The sequence below is a fragment of the Carcharhinus amblyrhynchos genome, chromosome 25 (genome assembly GCF_965287045.1).
Source record: "Carcharhinus amblyrhynchos chromosome 25, sCarAmb.v2.hapA, whole genome shotgun sequence".
In the NCBI taxonomy this organism is placed as follows: domain Eukaryota; kingdom Metazoa; phylum Chordata; class Chondrichthyes; order Carcharhiniformes; family Carcharhinidae; genus Carcharhinus; species Carcharhinus amblyrhynchos.
In genome coordinates, this window is record NC_137348.1 from 42,485,246 (window position 1) to 42,505,685 (window position 20,440).

Genomic DNA, 20,440 nt, shown 5'->3' on the forward strand with positions numbered 1-20,440 from the left:
TGTATTGATTTCCACCATTGCTGAATGGGTTCAATAAAAAGCCTACATTGTGGAGTTCAGTGTGTGGCATCAGGGACCTATAATGGAAGATGTTTCAAACGTAATGGTAAAAGGCCTATTACAGCTGCTAAGAGGCTGGGTTATTTAACTTCAGCATTTACAGCCTAGATTTACACAACTCTCAGGACAATATTTTACCATTCTGATTCTAAATGCTGGGCGGACTTGAAACTGGGAGTGTTTTAGATCTGACTTTTAGAACCATTCTCTGCCTGAAAATAATATCAGCAATACTGAATTGTGCTGCAGAAGTCTGTGGGCGGGGCTTAATGCACCAAAAATCCTGCAGCTCCAATCAGTGCCTCCAACTACGCACACGCAGAAACAAATATGATAGAATGCTGCTCCCCTGCCACATTGCTCCCGAACTGAATAATGCCTCCCCATGGCCCCCACAGATATTGCCCTACCTCCCACAACATTACTGACCCCCTTATCCCACCACCTCCCTGCCACCCAGACCGATCACGGGCCCCTCCCCACTTTTCCCCCTCACTGATTTCAGGCAGACTGGCAGCGGACCTCCCTTACATAGAGAACATAGGACATTACAGTACAGTACAGGCCCTTCGGCCCTCAATGTTGTGCTGAGCTATGTCCAATCCCAAGATCAAGGTATCCCACTCCCTATAATTCACCCCTACTAATCTCATGCAGAGTGGCAGTGGACCCCCTTCCCCCTCACTGATCTCATGCAGAGCGGCCGCGGACCTCCCCGCCCCCCACCAATCTCCAGCAGAGAGCCAATGGACACTCAACACTTACCTCCTCACGAACCGGAGCACTCGAATTGGACTTTTATGGAGCATGTATGGTTTGCCCCATTTCTGGATGGGCGAACATGGAGGTCAAGGGGGAAGTGCTGGTAAAGTTGGGCATGCAGCCCATTAAGTCAACTTATGTGTATGCAAATGCATTTAAATGGCTGTTGCACCCATTTTGAGTGCGGCTCCGATCGCAGTCATTTTCGGGCCTTGGTAAAAGGGAAATGGGCACTGGCCTCATGCCTGACTTTACCAAGTTTTCGGGCTCAAAAATGGGTGCATAGTCTCCTGCCTTCAACATGAAGCTCCTAACTTTGAAGATTTTGTTCTAATGTATCATGTCTAAACTATAAACAATAATAACTCGTTACATTTGGGGAGATTTTTCTTACTTTCCATGTAAACTGTTTATAAACTGCTCACAAGGAAATACTTTATGTAGAAAGGTGATTAGATTTTTTTCACTTTATCCAAAGATTGTCAGTATTTATCAGGAGCCTTTTGTATATGTGAAGCCAACATTACCAGATGGAACATGTGAAGAAGAGTTTACAATTAGTGGTGACCCCATTAAAAAGGTGATCTGTACAGGACCCAATGCAACTGTGCCAGGTAAGCCATGTTATGTCACTATCACTGTTCGCAGCAAACATAATCTTGGGCAGAATTTTACGAACATCATCACACACTCAGACAATGTCTCAGTCAGCAGGCATGGGTCAGCAGCATGGCCATCAGCAGTTATGAAGCCACCCGAGAGGATTGTCTCTGCAATTGTTCCCAATATTATGGTGCTCGTGCTGTTTTTATGTGATCACATGGACACATGGCCAATCCATTTTTACAGTTTTCTCATCCAAGGGTGGGATGAAAGGGAACTAGAGGGAGCTAGTTCTGTCTGAGGCCAGAACTCTCCATTTACATGATGAAGGGACAAACCCCGGTAGCTAGTGAGTTTACTATCAAATAAATTGGTTGGACTTAAACCTGGTGTTGTCAGACTTTTTACAGCTAGAGGAAAGGCAGGCTGAGAATGAGGAGTTTTTGGGAGTGAGGTGAAGGGCTTTTTCTAAGCATTTTCAGTGTTATCTCTGCATTCTGTGGAAGGTTCAACATAGCCTGGAGCTTCAGGACATTGCTGTCCTCTGATGTTGGAAATCTGGGTTCCAAAGTTACCCTCCGTGTACGGTTCAGACCCACTTGCATTTGTGCAGATAGGTATAGTCTACTCAGTAGCATATCTGAGAAGGAGGCAGACAGGGGACAGATGGAGAGGAAGCCAGGTGGCTGCAGGCACAGAGTACTCAGGGAGGGTAAGGAGGAAATCCCCAAGGAAGACACCACTATTCACCTGTCAGAGTATACAAACAGTGAAGCAACTACCCTGACATGACTAAGGTGCAGTGCCACAGGAGACTATAGTTTTCAAGGGAAGCCGTCACGATCATTTGTCAGATGATTGGACCAGAGATAGCTTCCAGTTGTGTGGGTGGACACCTGATGCCGTGTCTTTCAAGATCACTGTGACACTAAACACATGCATGTGGAATTTTTCAGGGTAATCTTTATGAATTCCTGTGTCAGCTGCACACAAGCTGGTGACTGATGCTTTATTCAAAAGGGTGAGAACATTCATTCATTTCAAGTCTAAGTCAGCCAGGTGCAAGAGGCTTTGCTGTAATTGTAGTGGTCTTCCAGATCCAGGGTGCATTGATGGTACCCATGTGGCTGTCAAGGTGCCAGCTGGTCAGCCAGGTGCCTTTGTCAACAGGAAATGATTTCACTCCTTGATATTTAGATAGTTTGTAAGCACAAGACCCAGATTCTGTGGTCTGTGGGAGGTACCCTGTCTGCTCTCATGATGCCTACATTCTTCCTCACTGACAAGGCTGTACACGGCTCCAGCTCACCTCAAAGACTGGATACTGGGTGACGAATGAATTTGAAAAGGTGACTGATAATGCCTCTCTGACACCCAAAGACAGAGACAGAGAAAAGATATAATCACTGCCAGTATCCACAAGGTCAAGAGAGGACCATTAACCTGCTGAAGAGGAGGTTCCAATGCCTGGACCAATCTGGGGGTGCCACATTCACTCTGCTAGAGCGAGTGTCACTCCTATCATTGTCTGCTGTGCTCTTTCGAATGGGGAGCCACTGAACCAGGGAGCCGCTGATACTGCTGCACCTGCCTCAGAGGAGGAATCCAGCATTGACTCAGATACAGAAGTTGGCAGCCAAAAGGTGAGGACAAAGAGGCTGAAATCACAAACCTCCAGGGAGTCCAGGACACCAAGGAGGCCTTGATTCAGCATTTCTCGAACTAGGCTGGCAGGCCTGTCTTTCCCACTGAGTCTATGGGCACCACTTCCATCCAAACAACTCACACTTAACCACTCCATGAGCCCACTGTGGCATGACTGTCCAAGTAACAAAGTCAGATACTCCAAATGTTTCCCCTGGGGCACTGACGAGACTGACCACCTATCAAACTATACTGAAAACTTACAGCTTGTGGGTAAGCAGTGATAACATTAACTTAAAACAAAGCAAAACCATCCAGTTGGATCATTTATAAACTCAGGTGATATGAAAAGAAAACATAGGCTTCCAGTGCAAACTTCTGCTGAGGTCTTAAGCTAATGTTTGTGAATGTAACATGTAGGTGTCCCCCTTCTCCCCTCACAGAGAGTGGTATTAGAGGCAGGTTGCTGACTGTTATGTCCTGTTGGTATTGATGATCTTGGTGGTCATCCTCTGGTTGGAAGAGCCTGAGCAGGCACCTCCAGGGGGTTGCACTCAGCAAGGGCACACCTCACTGCCCAGGGCTCAGAGGATGGATCTGTGGATGGCATTGTAGCACAGTGGTTAGCACTGCTGCCTGACAGCACCTGGGACCCAGCTTTGATTCCCAACTTGTGTCACTGTGTGGACTTTGCATGTTCTCCCCGTGTCTGTGTGGATTTCCTCCGGGTATTCCAGTTTCCTCCCACAGTCTGAAAGAAATGCTGGTTAGGTGCATTGACTCGAACAGATGTCGAAGTGTGGCGACTAGGGGAATTTCACAGTAAATTCACTGTAGTGTTAATCTAAGTCTTACTTGTGGCTAATAAATGAACATTGACCGACAGAGGGTGGAGGAGCTGCTGTCCTCATTCAGAATGCCATGAGAAGAGGCCCCAGAAATGGTAGGCCGCTTGTGTGCCATTGTGAAGTTTATCCTCACCTCCCTGCTCATCAATGAAGGATGGGCACTCTCTGTGAGACAGGGTGCTGCACCCTCCTCCCACACTGTGACCTCCTGAGGTCAGTGTCCATGTGAGGGCTTGCAGGTCTTTTTGAAAAATCTGAGCCTGGCCCCAGGCTCAATGTTCTCCAGGATCTTTAACTGATGCAGGCTGGAAGCAATGGGACAGGAGCAGAAATTTCCCATTGAAATAAGAAAGTTATGGACCCCTTGAGGTCTCACATGCATTTCGAGCATTCTTCTTGACCATCTTAGCACTGATTCTAGGAAATACAATTTCTCAGTGTTAGATGATTTTAATTAACTATTAAGTGTTACTGCAGCAACATTCCATTCAGAAATTGTATTTTTAAGTTTACACTTTTTGACAATCATATGCATTTCAGATATTTTTAAACAACTGTGCTGTGATGTATTGAAATATAGAAGCTGTTAGTTAAGAAGAAGAGCAAAGAACAAAATCAGCCCGGAAAACAGGCCTTTCGGCCCAACGAGCCCGCGCCGCCATCTCAACACCACCAGTCCACCTCTCTACCCACGACCCCTGTCTAATGTTTTATGGCCATCCAGATTGAGGGAAATTGATTTAGGGACAACTTATTCCTGCCAATCAGCCTAACAGCACATCTTTGGGGTGTGGGAGGAAACTGGAGCACCCGGAGAAAACCCACGCAAGCACGGGGAGAATCCCACAGACACCGGCCCAAATCCATGTGTCTGCACAGCAATCAGTGATAGTCACTGAGCTGTCGTCTTGCCCAAAGTTGTAAGATGTTTTGATTGAAGCCATGATAACTGCGCTCCATGTTGTATTTGGCAGGTCGCCCCATTGTTCCTCAGTGCTGCTATGGATTCTGTATTGATTTGCTCATCAAGCTTGCAAGCACTCCTGCACTGAACTTTACCTATGAGGTTCACCTCGTCCAAGATGGGAAGTTTGGGACACAGGAACGAGTAGGTATTTCTTCTCTCATTTAACATGGTGAAGGAGTGAATGAGGGACAACTTGGGTAAGATCTGAAAACATGTACGGGGTTTGTGGTCCATTAATAACCCACAGTCAATTCATTGTGTATTAGATGTCATGAATCTTTAAATGTAAGATGTCTTCCCAAAGTTAGCCGTGAACAAAATGGATATAAAACGTGAGCGTACGTGAGTGTGTGCACGTGTCTGTGAATGTGTTTGTGTGAATGTGTGTGTCCGTCATTGTGTGTGTGCGTGTGTGTGTGTTGTGTCTCTCTGTGTGCCTGTGTACATACATATGTGTATTTTCCTACTTGTGGACTGAGAAATTCAATTTAAAATAACCCAGATTTAAAGCCTCTTTAATAAAAAAGGTCAGCTTAATTTTCATTATTGTTTTGGTAGGTACCTAACCCATAAACAGTGCTGGATGAAGTGCTGGGGGGGTGGTGGGAGCAGTGGCAGGTGGAGTTATCTGGCTAACTGTCCCAGCAATGAGGGATTTCCAACAGAGAAGTTCTAGAGTTTTGTGAAGAAAAGTCTCCAATCTGTTTTAAATAAATGTTAAAATGTTTTTTAAAAAAATGATTCGTACTGCAGCTTTGAAAGGGAAAAAATAGAACCAGTCAGAGACATTCTGAACCTGTATTGATACATTTGTTTGAAATACACCTGCAAAGAGAGGCCAACTACATCTGAGCAATAACTGTGTGCATGTGTCTGTTACACTTCATATGCCAATGCATTCAAAGCAGCAACCACAAGAAGAAACAACGGCAATGGACAGGCAAATCAGAAAAGACAGACAGTAACTCTCGTAAAGGGAATTCCTAAGCAACGCAAAACCTCAGCAGAGGAAATTAAGACTTCAAGGAAGGGACAGCACCACACTCAGAATAGATAGTAAAAAATCCTGGAGTCGGGGGAGCACACTGGAAAACCCAGGAGAAAGCTGAAGTACTGCAAGACCTCGGAGAGGGAGGAATACAAATGGAACTCAGCAACAGAGGTCGTAGAAAGGAACTCGAGAAAGGCCAATGAAATCCCAAGTAATGGATGCTATCTGTTTTGTGATCAGTGAGAGAACTGCTCATCTCAGAATGAAGCACCTCAAGGATTTGATCCATGGAACACATGTAGGACATCCTGTATCATCAACTCCAAGAGTAGAATCTGTTGAGGCAGAAACTGGAGCAGAGCTATTATCTCCCAGAGCCATTAATGGGAATTCTCTAGAGATACAATTGTATGATCAAATGACTTATCATGTGGAAAATACAAATGAGCTGGAGAAATTGGTATTCTGCAGAGAGGGAGAAACTGTCCGTGTTCCAGGGTGCTGTGGAGGACGTAGTAATGGAAAAACCCAAAGGGAGAACACAACTGTTGACCAAGTTAACAATTTAGGAGAATTGACTAATAAATATAACAAGAAGCAGGAAGAAATGTTGAACGTAGAAGTAGAGTTTGTTGCAACTACAACAAAAGCAACGTGTCAGTTCTCTGAAAACATGCAAAGCATGAGTAGGGAAAAATCATTATCAAATATTGTTAGAAGAGATTGTATCTTGGAAGAAATTCAGAAATGAATAAACTGAATGAATTTCAAAAGCAGAGCGATGGGCTAAAGAATGATTGTGATTCTCTTTGACAGGGGAAGTTATTCTGACTGAAAAACTGTAATAGTTTGAGGAAGAACTCCAACATGCTCAGCAATAGAGTGCTAAGCTGAATAAAGATGTCAGTGCACTGGAAATTTCTCATAAAGAGCTGGAAGTTGAGGTCGGAATGTTGAAGAAGCAATGTTTACAGAAGACAATGTAAAATAAGCTGAACTCCATGGAAAAGCCACTCGAAAATAAGAACATGTTCAGTGAAGAATTGGAGCAGGAGAATGAGAGCATGAATAACAGAAGCTTGGCAATGAGAAATTAACTGAAGGGATAAGAAATGATTGACACTGCAACAAAATTGGCAATTCAGAAAATAAACTAAGATTGTGCCACAATAATAGAAAAGCACAAGAATCAATATAATAAAATGGTTGATGAAAAAAATGCTGAATTAAAATGTTAGAAAGAGAAGAAACTTTATCACATGGGCCAAGTACCAGAAATAGAATGCCATCACTATTTCCTTCACATGTGACAGACAATTTGTGAATGAGTTCTCAAGACATAAGATTGTGTTGCATTGTGACGAAGGTACCTGCATACATTATAGAGTAAGATGCTTGACAAAGAAACAATCAACAGCGGAGAGTGACACTGTTCACAGAGTAAAGTATGTGGTCCTTGGTAAGTGCACAGTCTGGGACAGAACTCAGAAAGCAGCAAATCTGAATAGAAGGATCCCTTGGTTGGGATTTTGCGGCCTCGCTTGGGCGAGACTGGAAATTCCCACCTGAGGTCAACAGAGATATCTGTTGTTGGACTCTTGCTCGTGCTGATTCCGTGGTGGACAAAGTGGTAGGGTTCCAGCCTATATTTGAAATTGTGCATAGTTGAAGCCTACTTGTAGAAGTGTTACGTTAAAATGCAAACCTCAAGATTTCATCATTGAACAATCACTACATTGATTTGCCAATGTCTAACTTGTGTACATAATGTTTGTTTAGAATGTGGGTTTGAGTAAATCAATTTTGAACATTGTATATAAAAAGTTAAAGGTGAAGGGATGTAGTGATTGTTGTCTATTTCTTTAAGACAGCACAGTGGAAGAGGGTAACCTGGTTTGAGGGATCACTAGGAACTAAGAATGAATGAGGGTGGAGTCCTCTCTCAGGGTAGAGTACATCTGGAAGTCATGAAATAAGCATGTAAAGATAGGGACAGCCAAGGGCTGCACACCCCAATATCAAGTTTCTGTTTATCAGTAAATACCTTTTGTTCTTAACAAAGTCTGAAGTTTCTTGATGACGCTTGGGGTGCCATTACACAACATTTTGTATTCCTGCATGCTTGGATCCAGCACCTGGGAGAGAGTTTCAGGAGTCAATGATGATGTTTCTATTTTGTGCAGTATTTTAATGAGCTGATGACTACAAACACAACGTTGCAAAAATTCATTATTAATTTTTAGAATGCCATCAATCTTATGGAGGGTTGAAGACATGGTTACATCTTTGTGAGACTCGGTGGTGTGGAGTAAGTTCAGCAAATCCAATGGCCTGTGGGATCTTCAGTTCAGTCCATGGGCAAGAACTTGGTTTAATCTCCAGCTAAATAAATAAATGCCAGCAAGGCGGCATAGTGAACTGGCTGACTGTCCAAATTTGCTGCTTCAGTTTTTCCAGCAGATTTTAGGGGTTGGGAGATTGGTGTGGTCAATAAGTATGATACCAAGGGATTTGTGTACTTAAAGGTAAGTGATTGCATGGGAGGACAGAACGTTTGACTTATTTAAGATTGTTAAGCATTGCCAAAACTTGCAGCAGACAAGACAGGGAAGGAATTGTGGAAGCTCTAAAAATCCAACACAGAGGTACAAGTCAGACACAGTGCCAGAACATTTTCACCCCCATGCCACCAGCACCACCCTGAAGCTCTGGAAAAGAGGCCACACACAGCTGCAGGACTAGACGTTTCAGGTTTCTGTAGTTCAACAGATCCTCTATAGAGGGCAGTACCGCACCTTTGCTGGCACCAGATATACAAGACTTTACACAGGAACATCCTGAAAGTAATCCTCTTTGAAAAACCAGGATGATGGAATTGAGACCGTGATTCTCACATCCCAAAACATTAACGCAGCAGGCTGGCAGAATCCCACGGTGGCTGATTTGCAGGGTTTGCGCAAATGTTCGCACCCCACTTGCGTCTCCAGAGCCAGATTTCCGGTGGCGTCTGTTCCACACTGGAAATCGCAGAGAGATGCATAGACTATTTAAATGGTCATTTCAATTTCAGTTGCATGTAAATGGGGGTGGCATTTGCAGACCCCCAGATTTTGGCCGGGGGGGAAGGGTGCCCCTGGCCATTGGCACTATAAGAAGTCTCACAACACAAGGTTAAAGTCCAACAGGTTTATTTGGCAGCACAAGCTTTTGGAGTCCCAGGCTCCTTCTTCAGGTGAGTGAGGAGTTGTATTCACAAACAGGGCATATTTAGACACAAACTCAATTTACAAGATAATGGTTGGAATGCGAGTGTTTACAGGTAATCAAGTCTTAAAGGTACAGACAATGTGAGTGGAGAGAGAGTTAAGCACAGGTTAAAGAGATATTGTCTCCAGACAGGACAATTAGTGGGATTTTGCAAGCCCAGGCAAGTCATGGGGGTTACAGATAGTGTGACATGAATCCAAGATCCCAGTTGAGGCCATCCTCATGTGTGTGGAACTTGGCTATCAGTTTCTGCTCAGTGAATCTGCATTGTTGTGTGTCGCGAAGGCTGCCTTGGAAAATGCTTAACCAAAGATCAGAGGCTGAATGCCCATGACCGCTGAAGTGTTCTCCGAGTGGAAGGGAACACTCCTGCCTGGTGATTGTTGAGCAGTGTTCATTCATCCGTTGTCGTAGCGTCTGCATGGTCTCCCCAATGTACCATGCCTCGGGACATCCTTTCCTGCAGCGTATCAAGTAGACAACGTTGGCTGAGTCGCAAGTATAAGTACTGTGTGTTGGTAGACAGTGTTCTCACACGAGATGATGGCATCTGTGTCGATGATCCAGCACATCTTGCAGAGGTTGCTGTGGCAGGGTTGTGTGGTGTCGTGGTCACTGTTCTCTTGAAGGCTGGGTAGTTTGCAGCAGACAATGGCTTGTTTGAGGTTGTGCAGTTGTTTGAAGGCTAGAAGTGGGGGTGTGGGGATGACTTGGTGAGATGTTCGTCTTCATCGATGACATGTTGAAGGCTCTGGAGAAGATGTCATAGCTTCTCCACTCCAAGGAAATACTGGACAATGAGGGGTACTCTCTCTGCCCTGTCCCATGTTTGTCTTCTGAGAGGTCGGTGAGGTTTTTTGCTATAGTGTGTTGGAACTGTCAATTGATGTTCTTATGAGGGCATCTTTCAGCATCTGTAGATGTCTGTTGCGATCCTCCTCATCTGAGCAGATCCTGTGTACATGGAGAGCTTGTCCATAGGGGATTGCTTCTTTAATGTGTTTGGGGTGGAAGCTGAAGAAATGGAGCATCATGAGGTTATCCATGGGCTTGCGATACAGTGAAGTGCTGAGGTGACTGTCATTGATGGAGATGCATGTGTCTAAGAATGCAACCGATTCCAGAGAGTAGTCCGTGGTGAGTCTGATGGTATTCAGTTGACTCCATGTCTGCATATGCCCTGTTTGTGAACAGAACTTCTCACTCTCCTGAAGAAGGAGCCTGAGATGCCAAAAGCTTGTACTGCCAAATCTGGTGTTATGAGTCTTCTTACTGTGCTTACCTCAGTCCAACGCCAGCATCTCCACACCACTGGCACTTTGGCTGTAGACATCTGTGCCCCTGGCACTGCCCAAGGGACAAAGTGCCAATGCCCATTGGAGACCTTGGCCCTGCCCATTGGGCATCTTGGCACTGCCCACCAAGCACTGGGTAGTGCCAAGGGAACGGGGTTTGATGAGGCAGGGCTTACGGAGCGATCGGTAGGGGTAGGGGATCCCAATGCCATTCTGCAGTTGGGATTAGTGGCAGAAGGAGGGAAGCCAGCAATCGGGGTGGGTTGGGAGGGGGGTTGGCACTGCGGGTATTGACACTGTGGAGGGGGTAATGTGGGGGGGGGGGGGTGGTATGTGGAGGGGAGTGGCTGGAGACCGCGGCGGGCTGGGGGTGGGGCTTGTGGCTGGGCCGGGAAATAGTTGGCGGATGGAGAGCCAGTGTTGCGAAGGCACGGGGCTGGCCAGCGATTAGGAGGCTAGCAGTGCGGGGCCACTGCGCATGCAGCAATCTTGGCACTGACCGATCAGCGCATGTGCAGTGGCCCACTCAGCACACTGATTTCAGCCTCTCCAGTGGGAATTAATGATATTCACACTGGTGGCCTCTGCTTTCCACAGAGTGTGGGGTAATCTTGTCTGAACTCCCACTGAAGAAAAACAGCATGAATTACCCCAGTTTTCACGCAAATTCAACACTTAGTGCATGCAGCACTTTATGGCTTTGCTTGAGCGAGACTGGAAATTCCCACCCGAGCTCAATGGATATTTTCATTGGACCCTCCTGACCCGCTCCAATTCCATGGAGGGTAAGGTAGTAGAATTCCAGCATTAGAATTTACTTGTGACTAATAACTTTAGAATATTTTTGGGAAACTTACACCCAGAATGTTTGCAACTGAAGACAATCAGTTTGCAGAGGTGGGTTGGGAACGTTACTCAGAATTAGTTTCCAGTTCTCCCTCTCTTAATGTCTTTGCCATTAATGTTTCAGAATGCTCACACAGATGTTTTAACTATTTCCAGGTGAATAACAGCAATAAGAAGGAATGGAACGGGATGATGGGGGAGCTGCTGAGTGGGCTTGGTGACATGATTGTTGCCCCTCTCACCATCAATAATGAACGTGCTCAGTACATTGAATTCTCCAAACCATACAAATATCAAGGACTCACCATTCTAGTGAAGAAGGTATCGATCCAGCTAATCGATCCCCCAGCTCACTATTCACCCAACCATTCAACCATGTAATCATGCAGCTTTCTAGTCATCCATCATTGTCCGTCAAGGTGCTTCGCAATGTTTATAACAAGTAAATGAGGTTGGCTTTCTGTTTATTTATTCTTTTCACGGGATGTGGGATTCACTGGTAAGTCCAGCATTTATTGTCCATCCCTAATTGCCCTTGAGAAGGTAGTGTTGAGCTGCCTTCTTGAATTTGCTGCAGTCCAGTGGTGTTCGGGAGGGAGTTCCAAGATTTTGACCTAGTGACAGTGAAGAAACAGGTGATATATCTCCAAGTCAGGATGATGCGGAACTTGCAGGTGGTGGTGTTCCTAGCTATCTGCTGCCCTTGGCTTTCCACGTGGTAGAAGTTGCGGTTTTAGAAAATGCTGTTGAAGAGTGCTTGGCCAATTCCCGCAGTACATCTTGTAAATGCACACTACTGCCACTGTGCATTGGGTGGAAGGAGTGAATGTTTTACTAGGTACTTATCAGTGTTAAAGTTAGTTTACATTAACATTGCAATGAAGTTATTGTGAAAATCCCTTAGTCGCCACACTCCGGCACCTGCCTCGAGTACACTGAGATAGAATTTAGCATGGCCAATGCACCTAACCAGTGTGTCTTTCGGACTGTGGAAAAAAGCGGAGCACCCAGAAGAAACCCATGAAAACATGTGGAGAACATGCAGACTCTGCACACAAAGTAACTCAAGGTGGGAATCAAACCCAGGTCCCGGCGTTGTGAAGCAGCAGTGCTAACCACTGTGCCAATCCAGTGGGCTGTTTTGCCTTGCGTGTTGTTGGAGCCACATTCATTCAGGCAAGTGGAGAATATTCCACCATACTCCTACTTAGGCCTTGTAAATGATGGACATGCTTTCGGGAGTCAGGACATTTCCTCTCTGCAGAGTCCCTAGCCTGTGGCCTGTTCTTAAAGCCGCAGTATTTATATGACTAGTCCACTTCACTTTTTGATCAACGGTAACCCTCAGGATGTTGGTAGTATGGGAATTCAGTGATGGTAATGTCACTGAAAGTCAAGGTGCGATGGCTAGATTATCTTCTCTACAGAAGGGTTTAAGATTTCAGAGTGAGCAGGAGAAGTAGTAGTTAAGGAAAGGAGACTCTAGTTAAGAGTTTGGAAAACTGATAAGTGATAGACCAGAAGTAAAAACAGGAAATGGTCAAAATACTCAGCAGATCAGGCAGCATGTTTAGCGAGAAACATTGTTAATGCTTTGGACTGATATGATCCTCCATCAGATTTGAGGGAAAACAGAAATGTCACAGCTTACGGCACAGTCTCAAACAGTTCTGCCACCTTCAATGAAATACACCCTGGTCCCTCTTTTCCTGCGCATCATTGAGAGTCGCACACTTTATTTTATACTGTCTCTCCATGTTCTTCCTGCCAAAATAAATCATTCACGCTTTTCTGCATTGAATTTCATCTGTCACTCCCATTTCACAATCTGTCTGTGTTCTTTTGATGTTCCACATTATCCTCATCACAGTTCATGATTCTTCAAAATTTTTGTAACTGTGGACTATACACAAAGATTCTAGTCATTAATAATTATCAGGAAGAGCAGGACTCCAAACACAGACCCCTGGAAGAACTCCATCTTCCTCTGTTCTGATAAACAACTGTTCGCCACTACTTCCTGTTTCCTGTCACACAGCCAATGTCATATCCATGTTGTTACTGTCCCGTTTATCCTTTTGTTCACGAGTCTGTTGTGTAGCACTTTATCAAATGCCTTCTGGAAGTCCATGCTCATCACATCAACTGCATTACCCTCATTAATCTCGTCACAGACACACTATCCAATATCTCCTCCTTATCAAATTTAAACCCTTCAAGAATCTGAACTGCCAACTCTTCCACCATGACCTGTGCAAAATCATCTTCCTTGGGAAAGATGGATGCAAAGTATTAATTTAATATCTCATCTCTGCTCCTTGGTTCAATGCATAAATCTCCTGTTTTGGTCCCCAGTCAGCCACTGCTTCTTTTACCACCATTTTAATATTTATGTGCCTGTAGAAGACTTTTGGATTCTGTTTTGTGTTAGTTTCCAGTCTCTGCTCATATTCTCTCTTTGCTTCCACTGATTTGCTTTTTCAGTTCCCTCTGAATCTTCTACATTCAGTTTGGTTCTGAGTTGACATTTGTCATAAAAATACTTTTACTTCTTCAATTTTCCTTTTTTGATATCCAGGAAGCTCTGGAATTTTTGAACTTACCTTTTCCCTTTGTGGGACTATACCTTGACAATGCCCCAACTATCTCTTCTTCAAAGGTGCCCATTGTTCAGGTACAGTTTTGCCTCTCAGCCTTTTACCCCAACTTACTTGACCCAAATCAGTTCTTACCCTTTTGAAGTTGGCTTTCCCCATTGGTCTCACTTTGGATCAAAATTTGTCCTTTTCCATAATCAGCCTAGACACTGTGATACAATAATCACCATTCTCTAAATAATCCCCTTCTGACACTTGAGCTACTTGGCCAATCTGATGTCCAAAAATGAGGTCTCGCAATGCTGGCTGTCTGGATTGGAAATATATTGCTGTAGCAAATTCTCCTAAAAATACTCTCAGAACCCTTACCCTTTTCTGCCCTTTACACTTTGCTCTCCGAGTCTATATTTGGATAATTGAAGTCCTCCATTATAACTACTCGATCATTCTTGCAATTCACTTTAGTTTCTTTGAAAATTTACTTCCCAACACCATTCTCACTAGTTAATATCCTATAGGTTACACCAAGCAATGTAATCGCACCTTTTTTATTTCTTAGCTCTAGCCAGATAGATTCTGCCCGTGACCCCTTGTGGTGATCTTCTCACTGCAGCAATGCAATGTTCTTCTTAATCAATACTGTCACTCTTCCCCTTTTCTTTCTTCCTTTCCTCCATGTATTCAGGAATATTTAGGAGAATTCCCATCTCAGGCACTTTGAAAAGGGCCTGCCTGTGTGCTGCAACACTTAGTTGAATACAATTAAAAAATGATTAAAACAAAAAACAGCCCGTAAGCATTGCCCCCCCCATTTACAATCTCCATGCCCCATATGTGTCAACCTAAGCCATCTGACGCCCCCATTCCCATAGCCCCTCATACACCCCTGTGCCCCACATCCCTATGGCTCTTTATATAGCCCTATTCCAATTTAGTGCCAGCACATGACTCCACCCACCACCCTTTTCCCTTACCGCTCCATGCTACAACACCTAGTATCCACGATGGACGAACCTCAGGAGTTGTGTCAACATAAAATAAAATTATGTCTATTGGTGACATCACTATTTTAAACAAAAACACTCCCACTGATTTAAAAAATATATACATTGAAATTCCTTCAATGATTCTCTTATGAAAAAAAAATTATTCCATTACCACTTGGAACTGTCAATCTAATTGTTCACTTAACAGGCACCCACTGTGATATTATTAGATTGCAAAATCAGTTATTGCAACACACATCTCATTATGATAACCTCAGGTTCATGTCAATGGACAAAATAAAATATCAACTGATTATTTAAATTAAATTCCAGGCTGATTTTTTTGTATTTAAAGCCCAGCAGAGTTAAATCCATTGACGGTCTGACAGTTCCAATTAATTCATGCACTTTTTACACGTATTTACTTTTAACAATTCCAAAGAATGCCATACCTCTCTCAAAGGTGCCATATCCCTCTCAAAGGTGCCATATCCACAGGGTAATTTGGCAATCCAAATGAATCCAGCAAGTTCATTCCCTTTCTCCCTGCTTGCAGGGTGACCATATCAATAAACATGTTATCCATGAGGATCTCAAGCTTATGGATGTGTTGCAGTGATGCCAACTGCTGCTCACAATCTGAAACTTGGTAATGAGTGATTTTGATGGCTGTCAACCTCTTGGGTAGGAAAAAGTGGCCTGAGCAGAAAGAGACAGCAAGTACATTGAAGCTTATGGGAAGTGAGAGATTGAGATATGTTTATTTTGTTGTTTCCACTACATTACATACACTGCTGTAAGAATGAGGCCAACCTTGTGTACACTGACTGTTCTGTCTCTGTTTCTGTTATCCAGGAAATTCCGCGCAGTACTCTGGATTCATTCATGCAGCCGTTTCAGAGCACACTGTGGCTGCTGGTGGGCCTATCTGTTCATGTGGTAGCTGTGATGCTTTATCTCTTGGATAGATTCAGGTTTGTGACAATTCACTTTCTCCTTTTCCTCCCTTCATCTGATAGGATCAGATGCCTGTCTTTCCTCAGTCACAGTTACTTTTACAGATTGAAATTAAGGGCTGTAAAAAGGGCCTGGTTGATAGGTATGCAACATTTTGATGAATGGCAAGTCTGACAAAGAAGTGACAGAATTATCAACTCAATACTTGAGGTGTACAAAATATCAACGGTAAAAAGGAACAAAGAAATAAGTTGGGGTAAGGAAATTAATGAATTTACTCTAAGTTTTCTTTAATTGGTAATGGTGATGTTACTCAGACCTTAGAATACCTAAATATTGAGAAGTTGATGGACTTCAACAGTAAAAATAGAAAATGCTAGAAGTACTCAGCAGGATTGGCAACATTGTAGAGCAAGAAACAGTGCTGATTACTGACACTGATGGGGATTGAGGTAACCTAACATTAACTAGCCCTATACTACTGCAACAGGATGCCACCCTACAGCTCGACAGTCTGAGGTAAATTAGGGAAATTTCATCAGTTGGTTGCCCAAACGTCAAAATCGACCCCATTGTAATGTACTGAAAACCAGTGATTATTGTGACAACAGTGTAAATAGTAATTTTGTACCATTAACTTTCAATATTTCATTCTGTATCAAGGACTCTATCTTGTGAGGAAGACTTTTCAAGGATAATCTTTGATTGTTACATAAATTGGCAACCCATAGATCTCTGGTGATTGTAACATCTGAAGCTTCTTTCTTCCAGTCCTTTTGGGAGGTTTAAAGTGAACAGTGAGGAGGAGGAGGAAGATGCGCTGACACTGTCCTCAGCAATGTGGTTCTCCTGGGGTGTCCTCTTGAATTCTGGAATTGGAGAAGGTAAGAGGGAGGAAGGCTGGGTACCTACAGCATACACAGCCTCAGAGAATAATTACAGACTCCTACTGATGGTAATAATTCAGTTTCTTGTTTGCAGTTAGTCATACAGTCATAGAGGTTTACAGCATGGAAACAGACCTTTTGGCCCAACTTGTCCTCACCGCCCTTTTTTGTTTAAAACCCCTAAGCTAATCCCAACTGCCTGCATTTGGCCCATATCCCTCTATACTCATCGCCTCTACTACAATCTCTGGCAGCTTGTTCCAGACACTCACCGACCTCTGTGTGAAAAAATTGCCCCTCTGGGCATTTTTGTATCTCTCCCCTCTCACCTTAAACCTAAGCCCTCTAGTTTTAGATTTCTCTACCTTTGAATGCAGTCAGCCTGCATTCAGAAGAAACTCCCATTTCCCAATCAGTTCTCCTGCTCTGATTCCCAAACTATCATGCAGTTTGCTGCATAATTATAGATATAAATCAATATTTTTCATATTAAAAACAATGGTTTTAATATGGGGGTCTATATTCCCTGATCCAGTTATCCATTCTGTCTAACCCTGTCTCATCAGAAGATTCATTTGGGCTTGATTCCCTCTGTATAAACTATGGGAAATTTACTTGTTAAAAATCCAATCCAATTCTCAGCTGGTTCATTTATAATGAAGCATAGTCATTGACAAGACCCCTCCGAGTCAATTGTAAGTGTCTGGATGCTCAGGCAATTGGAACTTTCAATTCTTAAGTTGATAGATTTTTATTTGGTATGAGTATCATGAAATCATAGAATCCCTACAATGGAGAAGGAGGCCATTCGACCCATCAAGTCTGCACTGACCACAATCCCACCCAGGCCCTATCCCCATAACCCCAAGCATTTATCCTAACCAGTTCCCCTGTTACTAAGAGACAATTTAGTATGGCCAATCCACCTAACCTGCACATCTTTTGATTGTGGGAGGAAACTGAAGCACCTGGAGGAAACCCACGCGGAACACACAGAGAATGTGCAAACTCCACAGGTGGGTGAATGTCGTTGAATTCCAGTTCAGCCATGATCTAACTGAGTGACTTGAGGAGCTGAATGGCCTTTCCCTGTTCTGATGTTCTAATGCCTGCTCCTATGCTCCAAGACACATACATTACCAAATGAGGGGGGAGAATAAACAACTGACTTGGGAGAAGGCTAGAGTTTCATAAGCATTGCATTTGGACAGTGCTTTCTGGTGCTCTGGAATCTGAGAAAAACTGATTAGAAAGTGGAAAGTAAAGTGTCTTAGCAGTACAGAGAGGGTAGAGTGAGTCTGAGATGGTAAAGAATGAAGTCACTTAGCTCTAATATGATGCCTCTCCAATCTGCATTCCCAGGGGCTCCGAGAAGCTTTTCTGCTCGAATCTTGGGGATGGTTTGGGCTGGATTTGCTATGATTATTGTTGCCTCATACACTGCCAACCTGGCAGCTTTCCTGGTGTTGGACAGACCTGAGGAACGGATCACCGGAATCAACGATCCCAGGGTAAAGCTTTCATGCTAATATCACTGCTCCAAGTGCTGCAGCGACAGCACACCACAGAGCACATATCTCACAATTCTCACATCCTCAGATTGCATGAACTGTTGAGCAGAGCTTCTTAAACCACATCTCCGAATTCAATGATAGAAGTTACCACTGCCACTTTGTGATAATACTACGTTCATTAATGTTAGAATTCTCCACACTTCCACACTCAAATTTGAGATCATATTTTCACCCATGGCCACAACAGCTAACACAGTAAGAAGTCTCACAACTTATATAAAATCAAATAAACTGGTTGGACTTTAACCTGGTGTTGCAAGACTTCTACATAGAACATTACAGCACAGCACAGGTCCTTCAGCCCTCAATGTTGTGCCGAGCTATGTCCAATCCCAAGATCAAGCTATCCCACTCTCTATCATTCTGGTGTGCTTCATGTGCCTATCCAATAACCACTTGAAAGTTCCTGAAGTGTCTGACTCCACTATCACATGTTTACCCCAGTCCAACGCTGGCATCTCCACATCATCACAACAGCTAACCCCAGGTATTAACGTTTTTTTGGAACGAGTCCGCGGAATGCTTCTCCAGAAAGTAGTGATTTTTCACGCGTTATTTGGAAAGTATTTTAGTAGTATGCTGTAGAATTTTTGTACATATTTCAAATGCATACATGTTGTTGGATAGCTACCAGCTGTATCAGGCCCATTGTGGCAATCTCCTCTGCTTTTTGATATTTCTTTCAGTGAGTTTCTTACTGAGACACTTTAGTGAGCCTAGTTTTAACCAGAGTAACCACAAACACTTCAGATCTTTATAAAATGCTTCTTTATCTATTATTTTTCCCTGGTATTTTGAGTTTTGTTGTAGCAGGGAAGGTTAAACAAAGCTACCATTAAAATTGCCATTTTACTCCAATCTGAAGTCCACACTGGAATTGCCTTCCTAACTCACTAACTGTGGGATAAATTTTCAATGGAAATGTTAATTGTATCATTTCTGAACTGGTGGCTGATACCCAGGTGAAAATCTACCTCAGTGTCTCTAGTCATTGCGAATTTGAAGTAAGAACCCAAACTCTTATAACTGATTGTTATTTTGTTTACAGCTTCGAAATCCTTCCGATAAGTTTATTTATGCTACAGTGAAGCAGAGCTCTGTGGATATCTACTTCCGCAGGCAGGTGGAACTGAGCACCATGTACCGCCACATGGAGAAGCACAATTACGAAAATGCAGCTGACGCTATCCAGGCTGTACGAGATGGGTAATACTTTCAACAACCATTCATTAATCCTTCCCATACTGTTCCTGGAGATACAAAGTCATAGCACTTTTCCCTGTACAGTCCTGAATGCTTGTAAGCCAGATAGTTCAATTTTCCATTTCTCAGCCTAAGTTAACTGATGTCAGGAAAAGCAGCATTGAGATTTCTACAATTTCTTTTAGCAGCAATGACTAATGAAGTAAATATCAGCCAGCGACTCTCAAAAGCACAAAAGTATATAGTGAATGTTGCAAATGGTCCATAGTCATTTAGCCAGATGGCATTCATTCTCTAAAAATCACATCTGAAACCTGGGACAACTTGGTGAGATTGTGCAAGATGTGGTGTCTATGATGGATGCACTGGGTGATGCAGTGCATATTGAGGGTGATGCACTGAACCAGTCAGTGCAGGTTGTGTGTCTGAGCTACACAGGAACTCTCAGATTCCATCTCGAGTTGTTAATGTTAGTTGATCTCAGCTTGTGCAGCAGTTAGATGCATGACTGACATCAGTACCATGGGGTAAGTGAACAGGGAAAAATCAGACAAGATTCCCAGTCACAATCCAGAAAAGTCTGAAAAACATATTCTTGTCAACTGAGAACCATTTGAGGTTAAAGCCTGGTCTGTATATCCTTAGAATAAAGGTCAGAAATCCTGAAGTCTGTGAGGCTGAAGCCCAAGAAGGAGTCTTCCAATGTACGTAAAGAAAGAGCTGCATTTATATGCACCTTTCGCAACTGGACAACTCAAAACACCTTCCAGTCAATGAAGGCTATGGAGTGAAGCTTGGGGCAGTGCCTGTGCCTTAGATTTGAGCTCAGGCCAAAGCTGTGGCCACTTGGTCAAACTGTGAGGGGCTAGGGTGGTGTTGTCCATTCAGGGAGCAAGTGAAAGACAAGTCATCAATGTGGTGGCCAGCATCTGAATCACTGGCTGTCGAGATGC

General features: G+C 43.6%; 1 protein-coding gene across 5 annotated transcripts in view; it reads left to right on the forward strand.

Moving 5' to 3' along the window:
* Positions 1–20,440, forward strand: part of grin1a (glutamate receptor, ionotropic, N-methyl D-aspartate 1a) — a 201,296-nt gene that overhangs the window by 124,573 nt on the left and 56,283 nt on the right. For all 5 annotated transcript variants that reach the window (XM_080212517.1, XM_080212514.1, XM_080212515.1 and 2 more), the window contains 7 exons: positions 1,301–1,436; positions 4,892–5,025; positions 11,440–11,604; positions 15,722–15,840; positions 16,595–16,707; positions 18,073–18,221; positions 19,333–19,490. In XM_080212517.1, the coding sequence (XP_080068643.1) occupies positions 1,301–1,436; positions 4,892–5,025; positions 11,440–11,604; positions 15,722–15,840; positions 16,595–16,707; positions 18,073–18,221; positions 19,333–19,490 (974 nt within the window). The remainder of the gene's footprint in view (positions 1–1,300; positions 1,437–4,891; positions 5,026–11,439; positions 11,605–15,721; positions 15,841–16,594; positions 16,708–18,072; positions 18,222–19,332; positions 19,491–20,440) is intronic.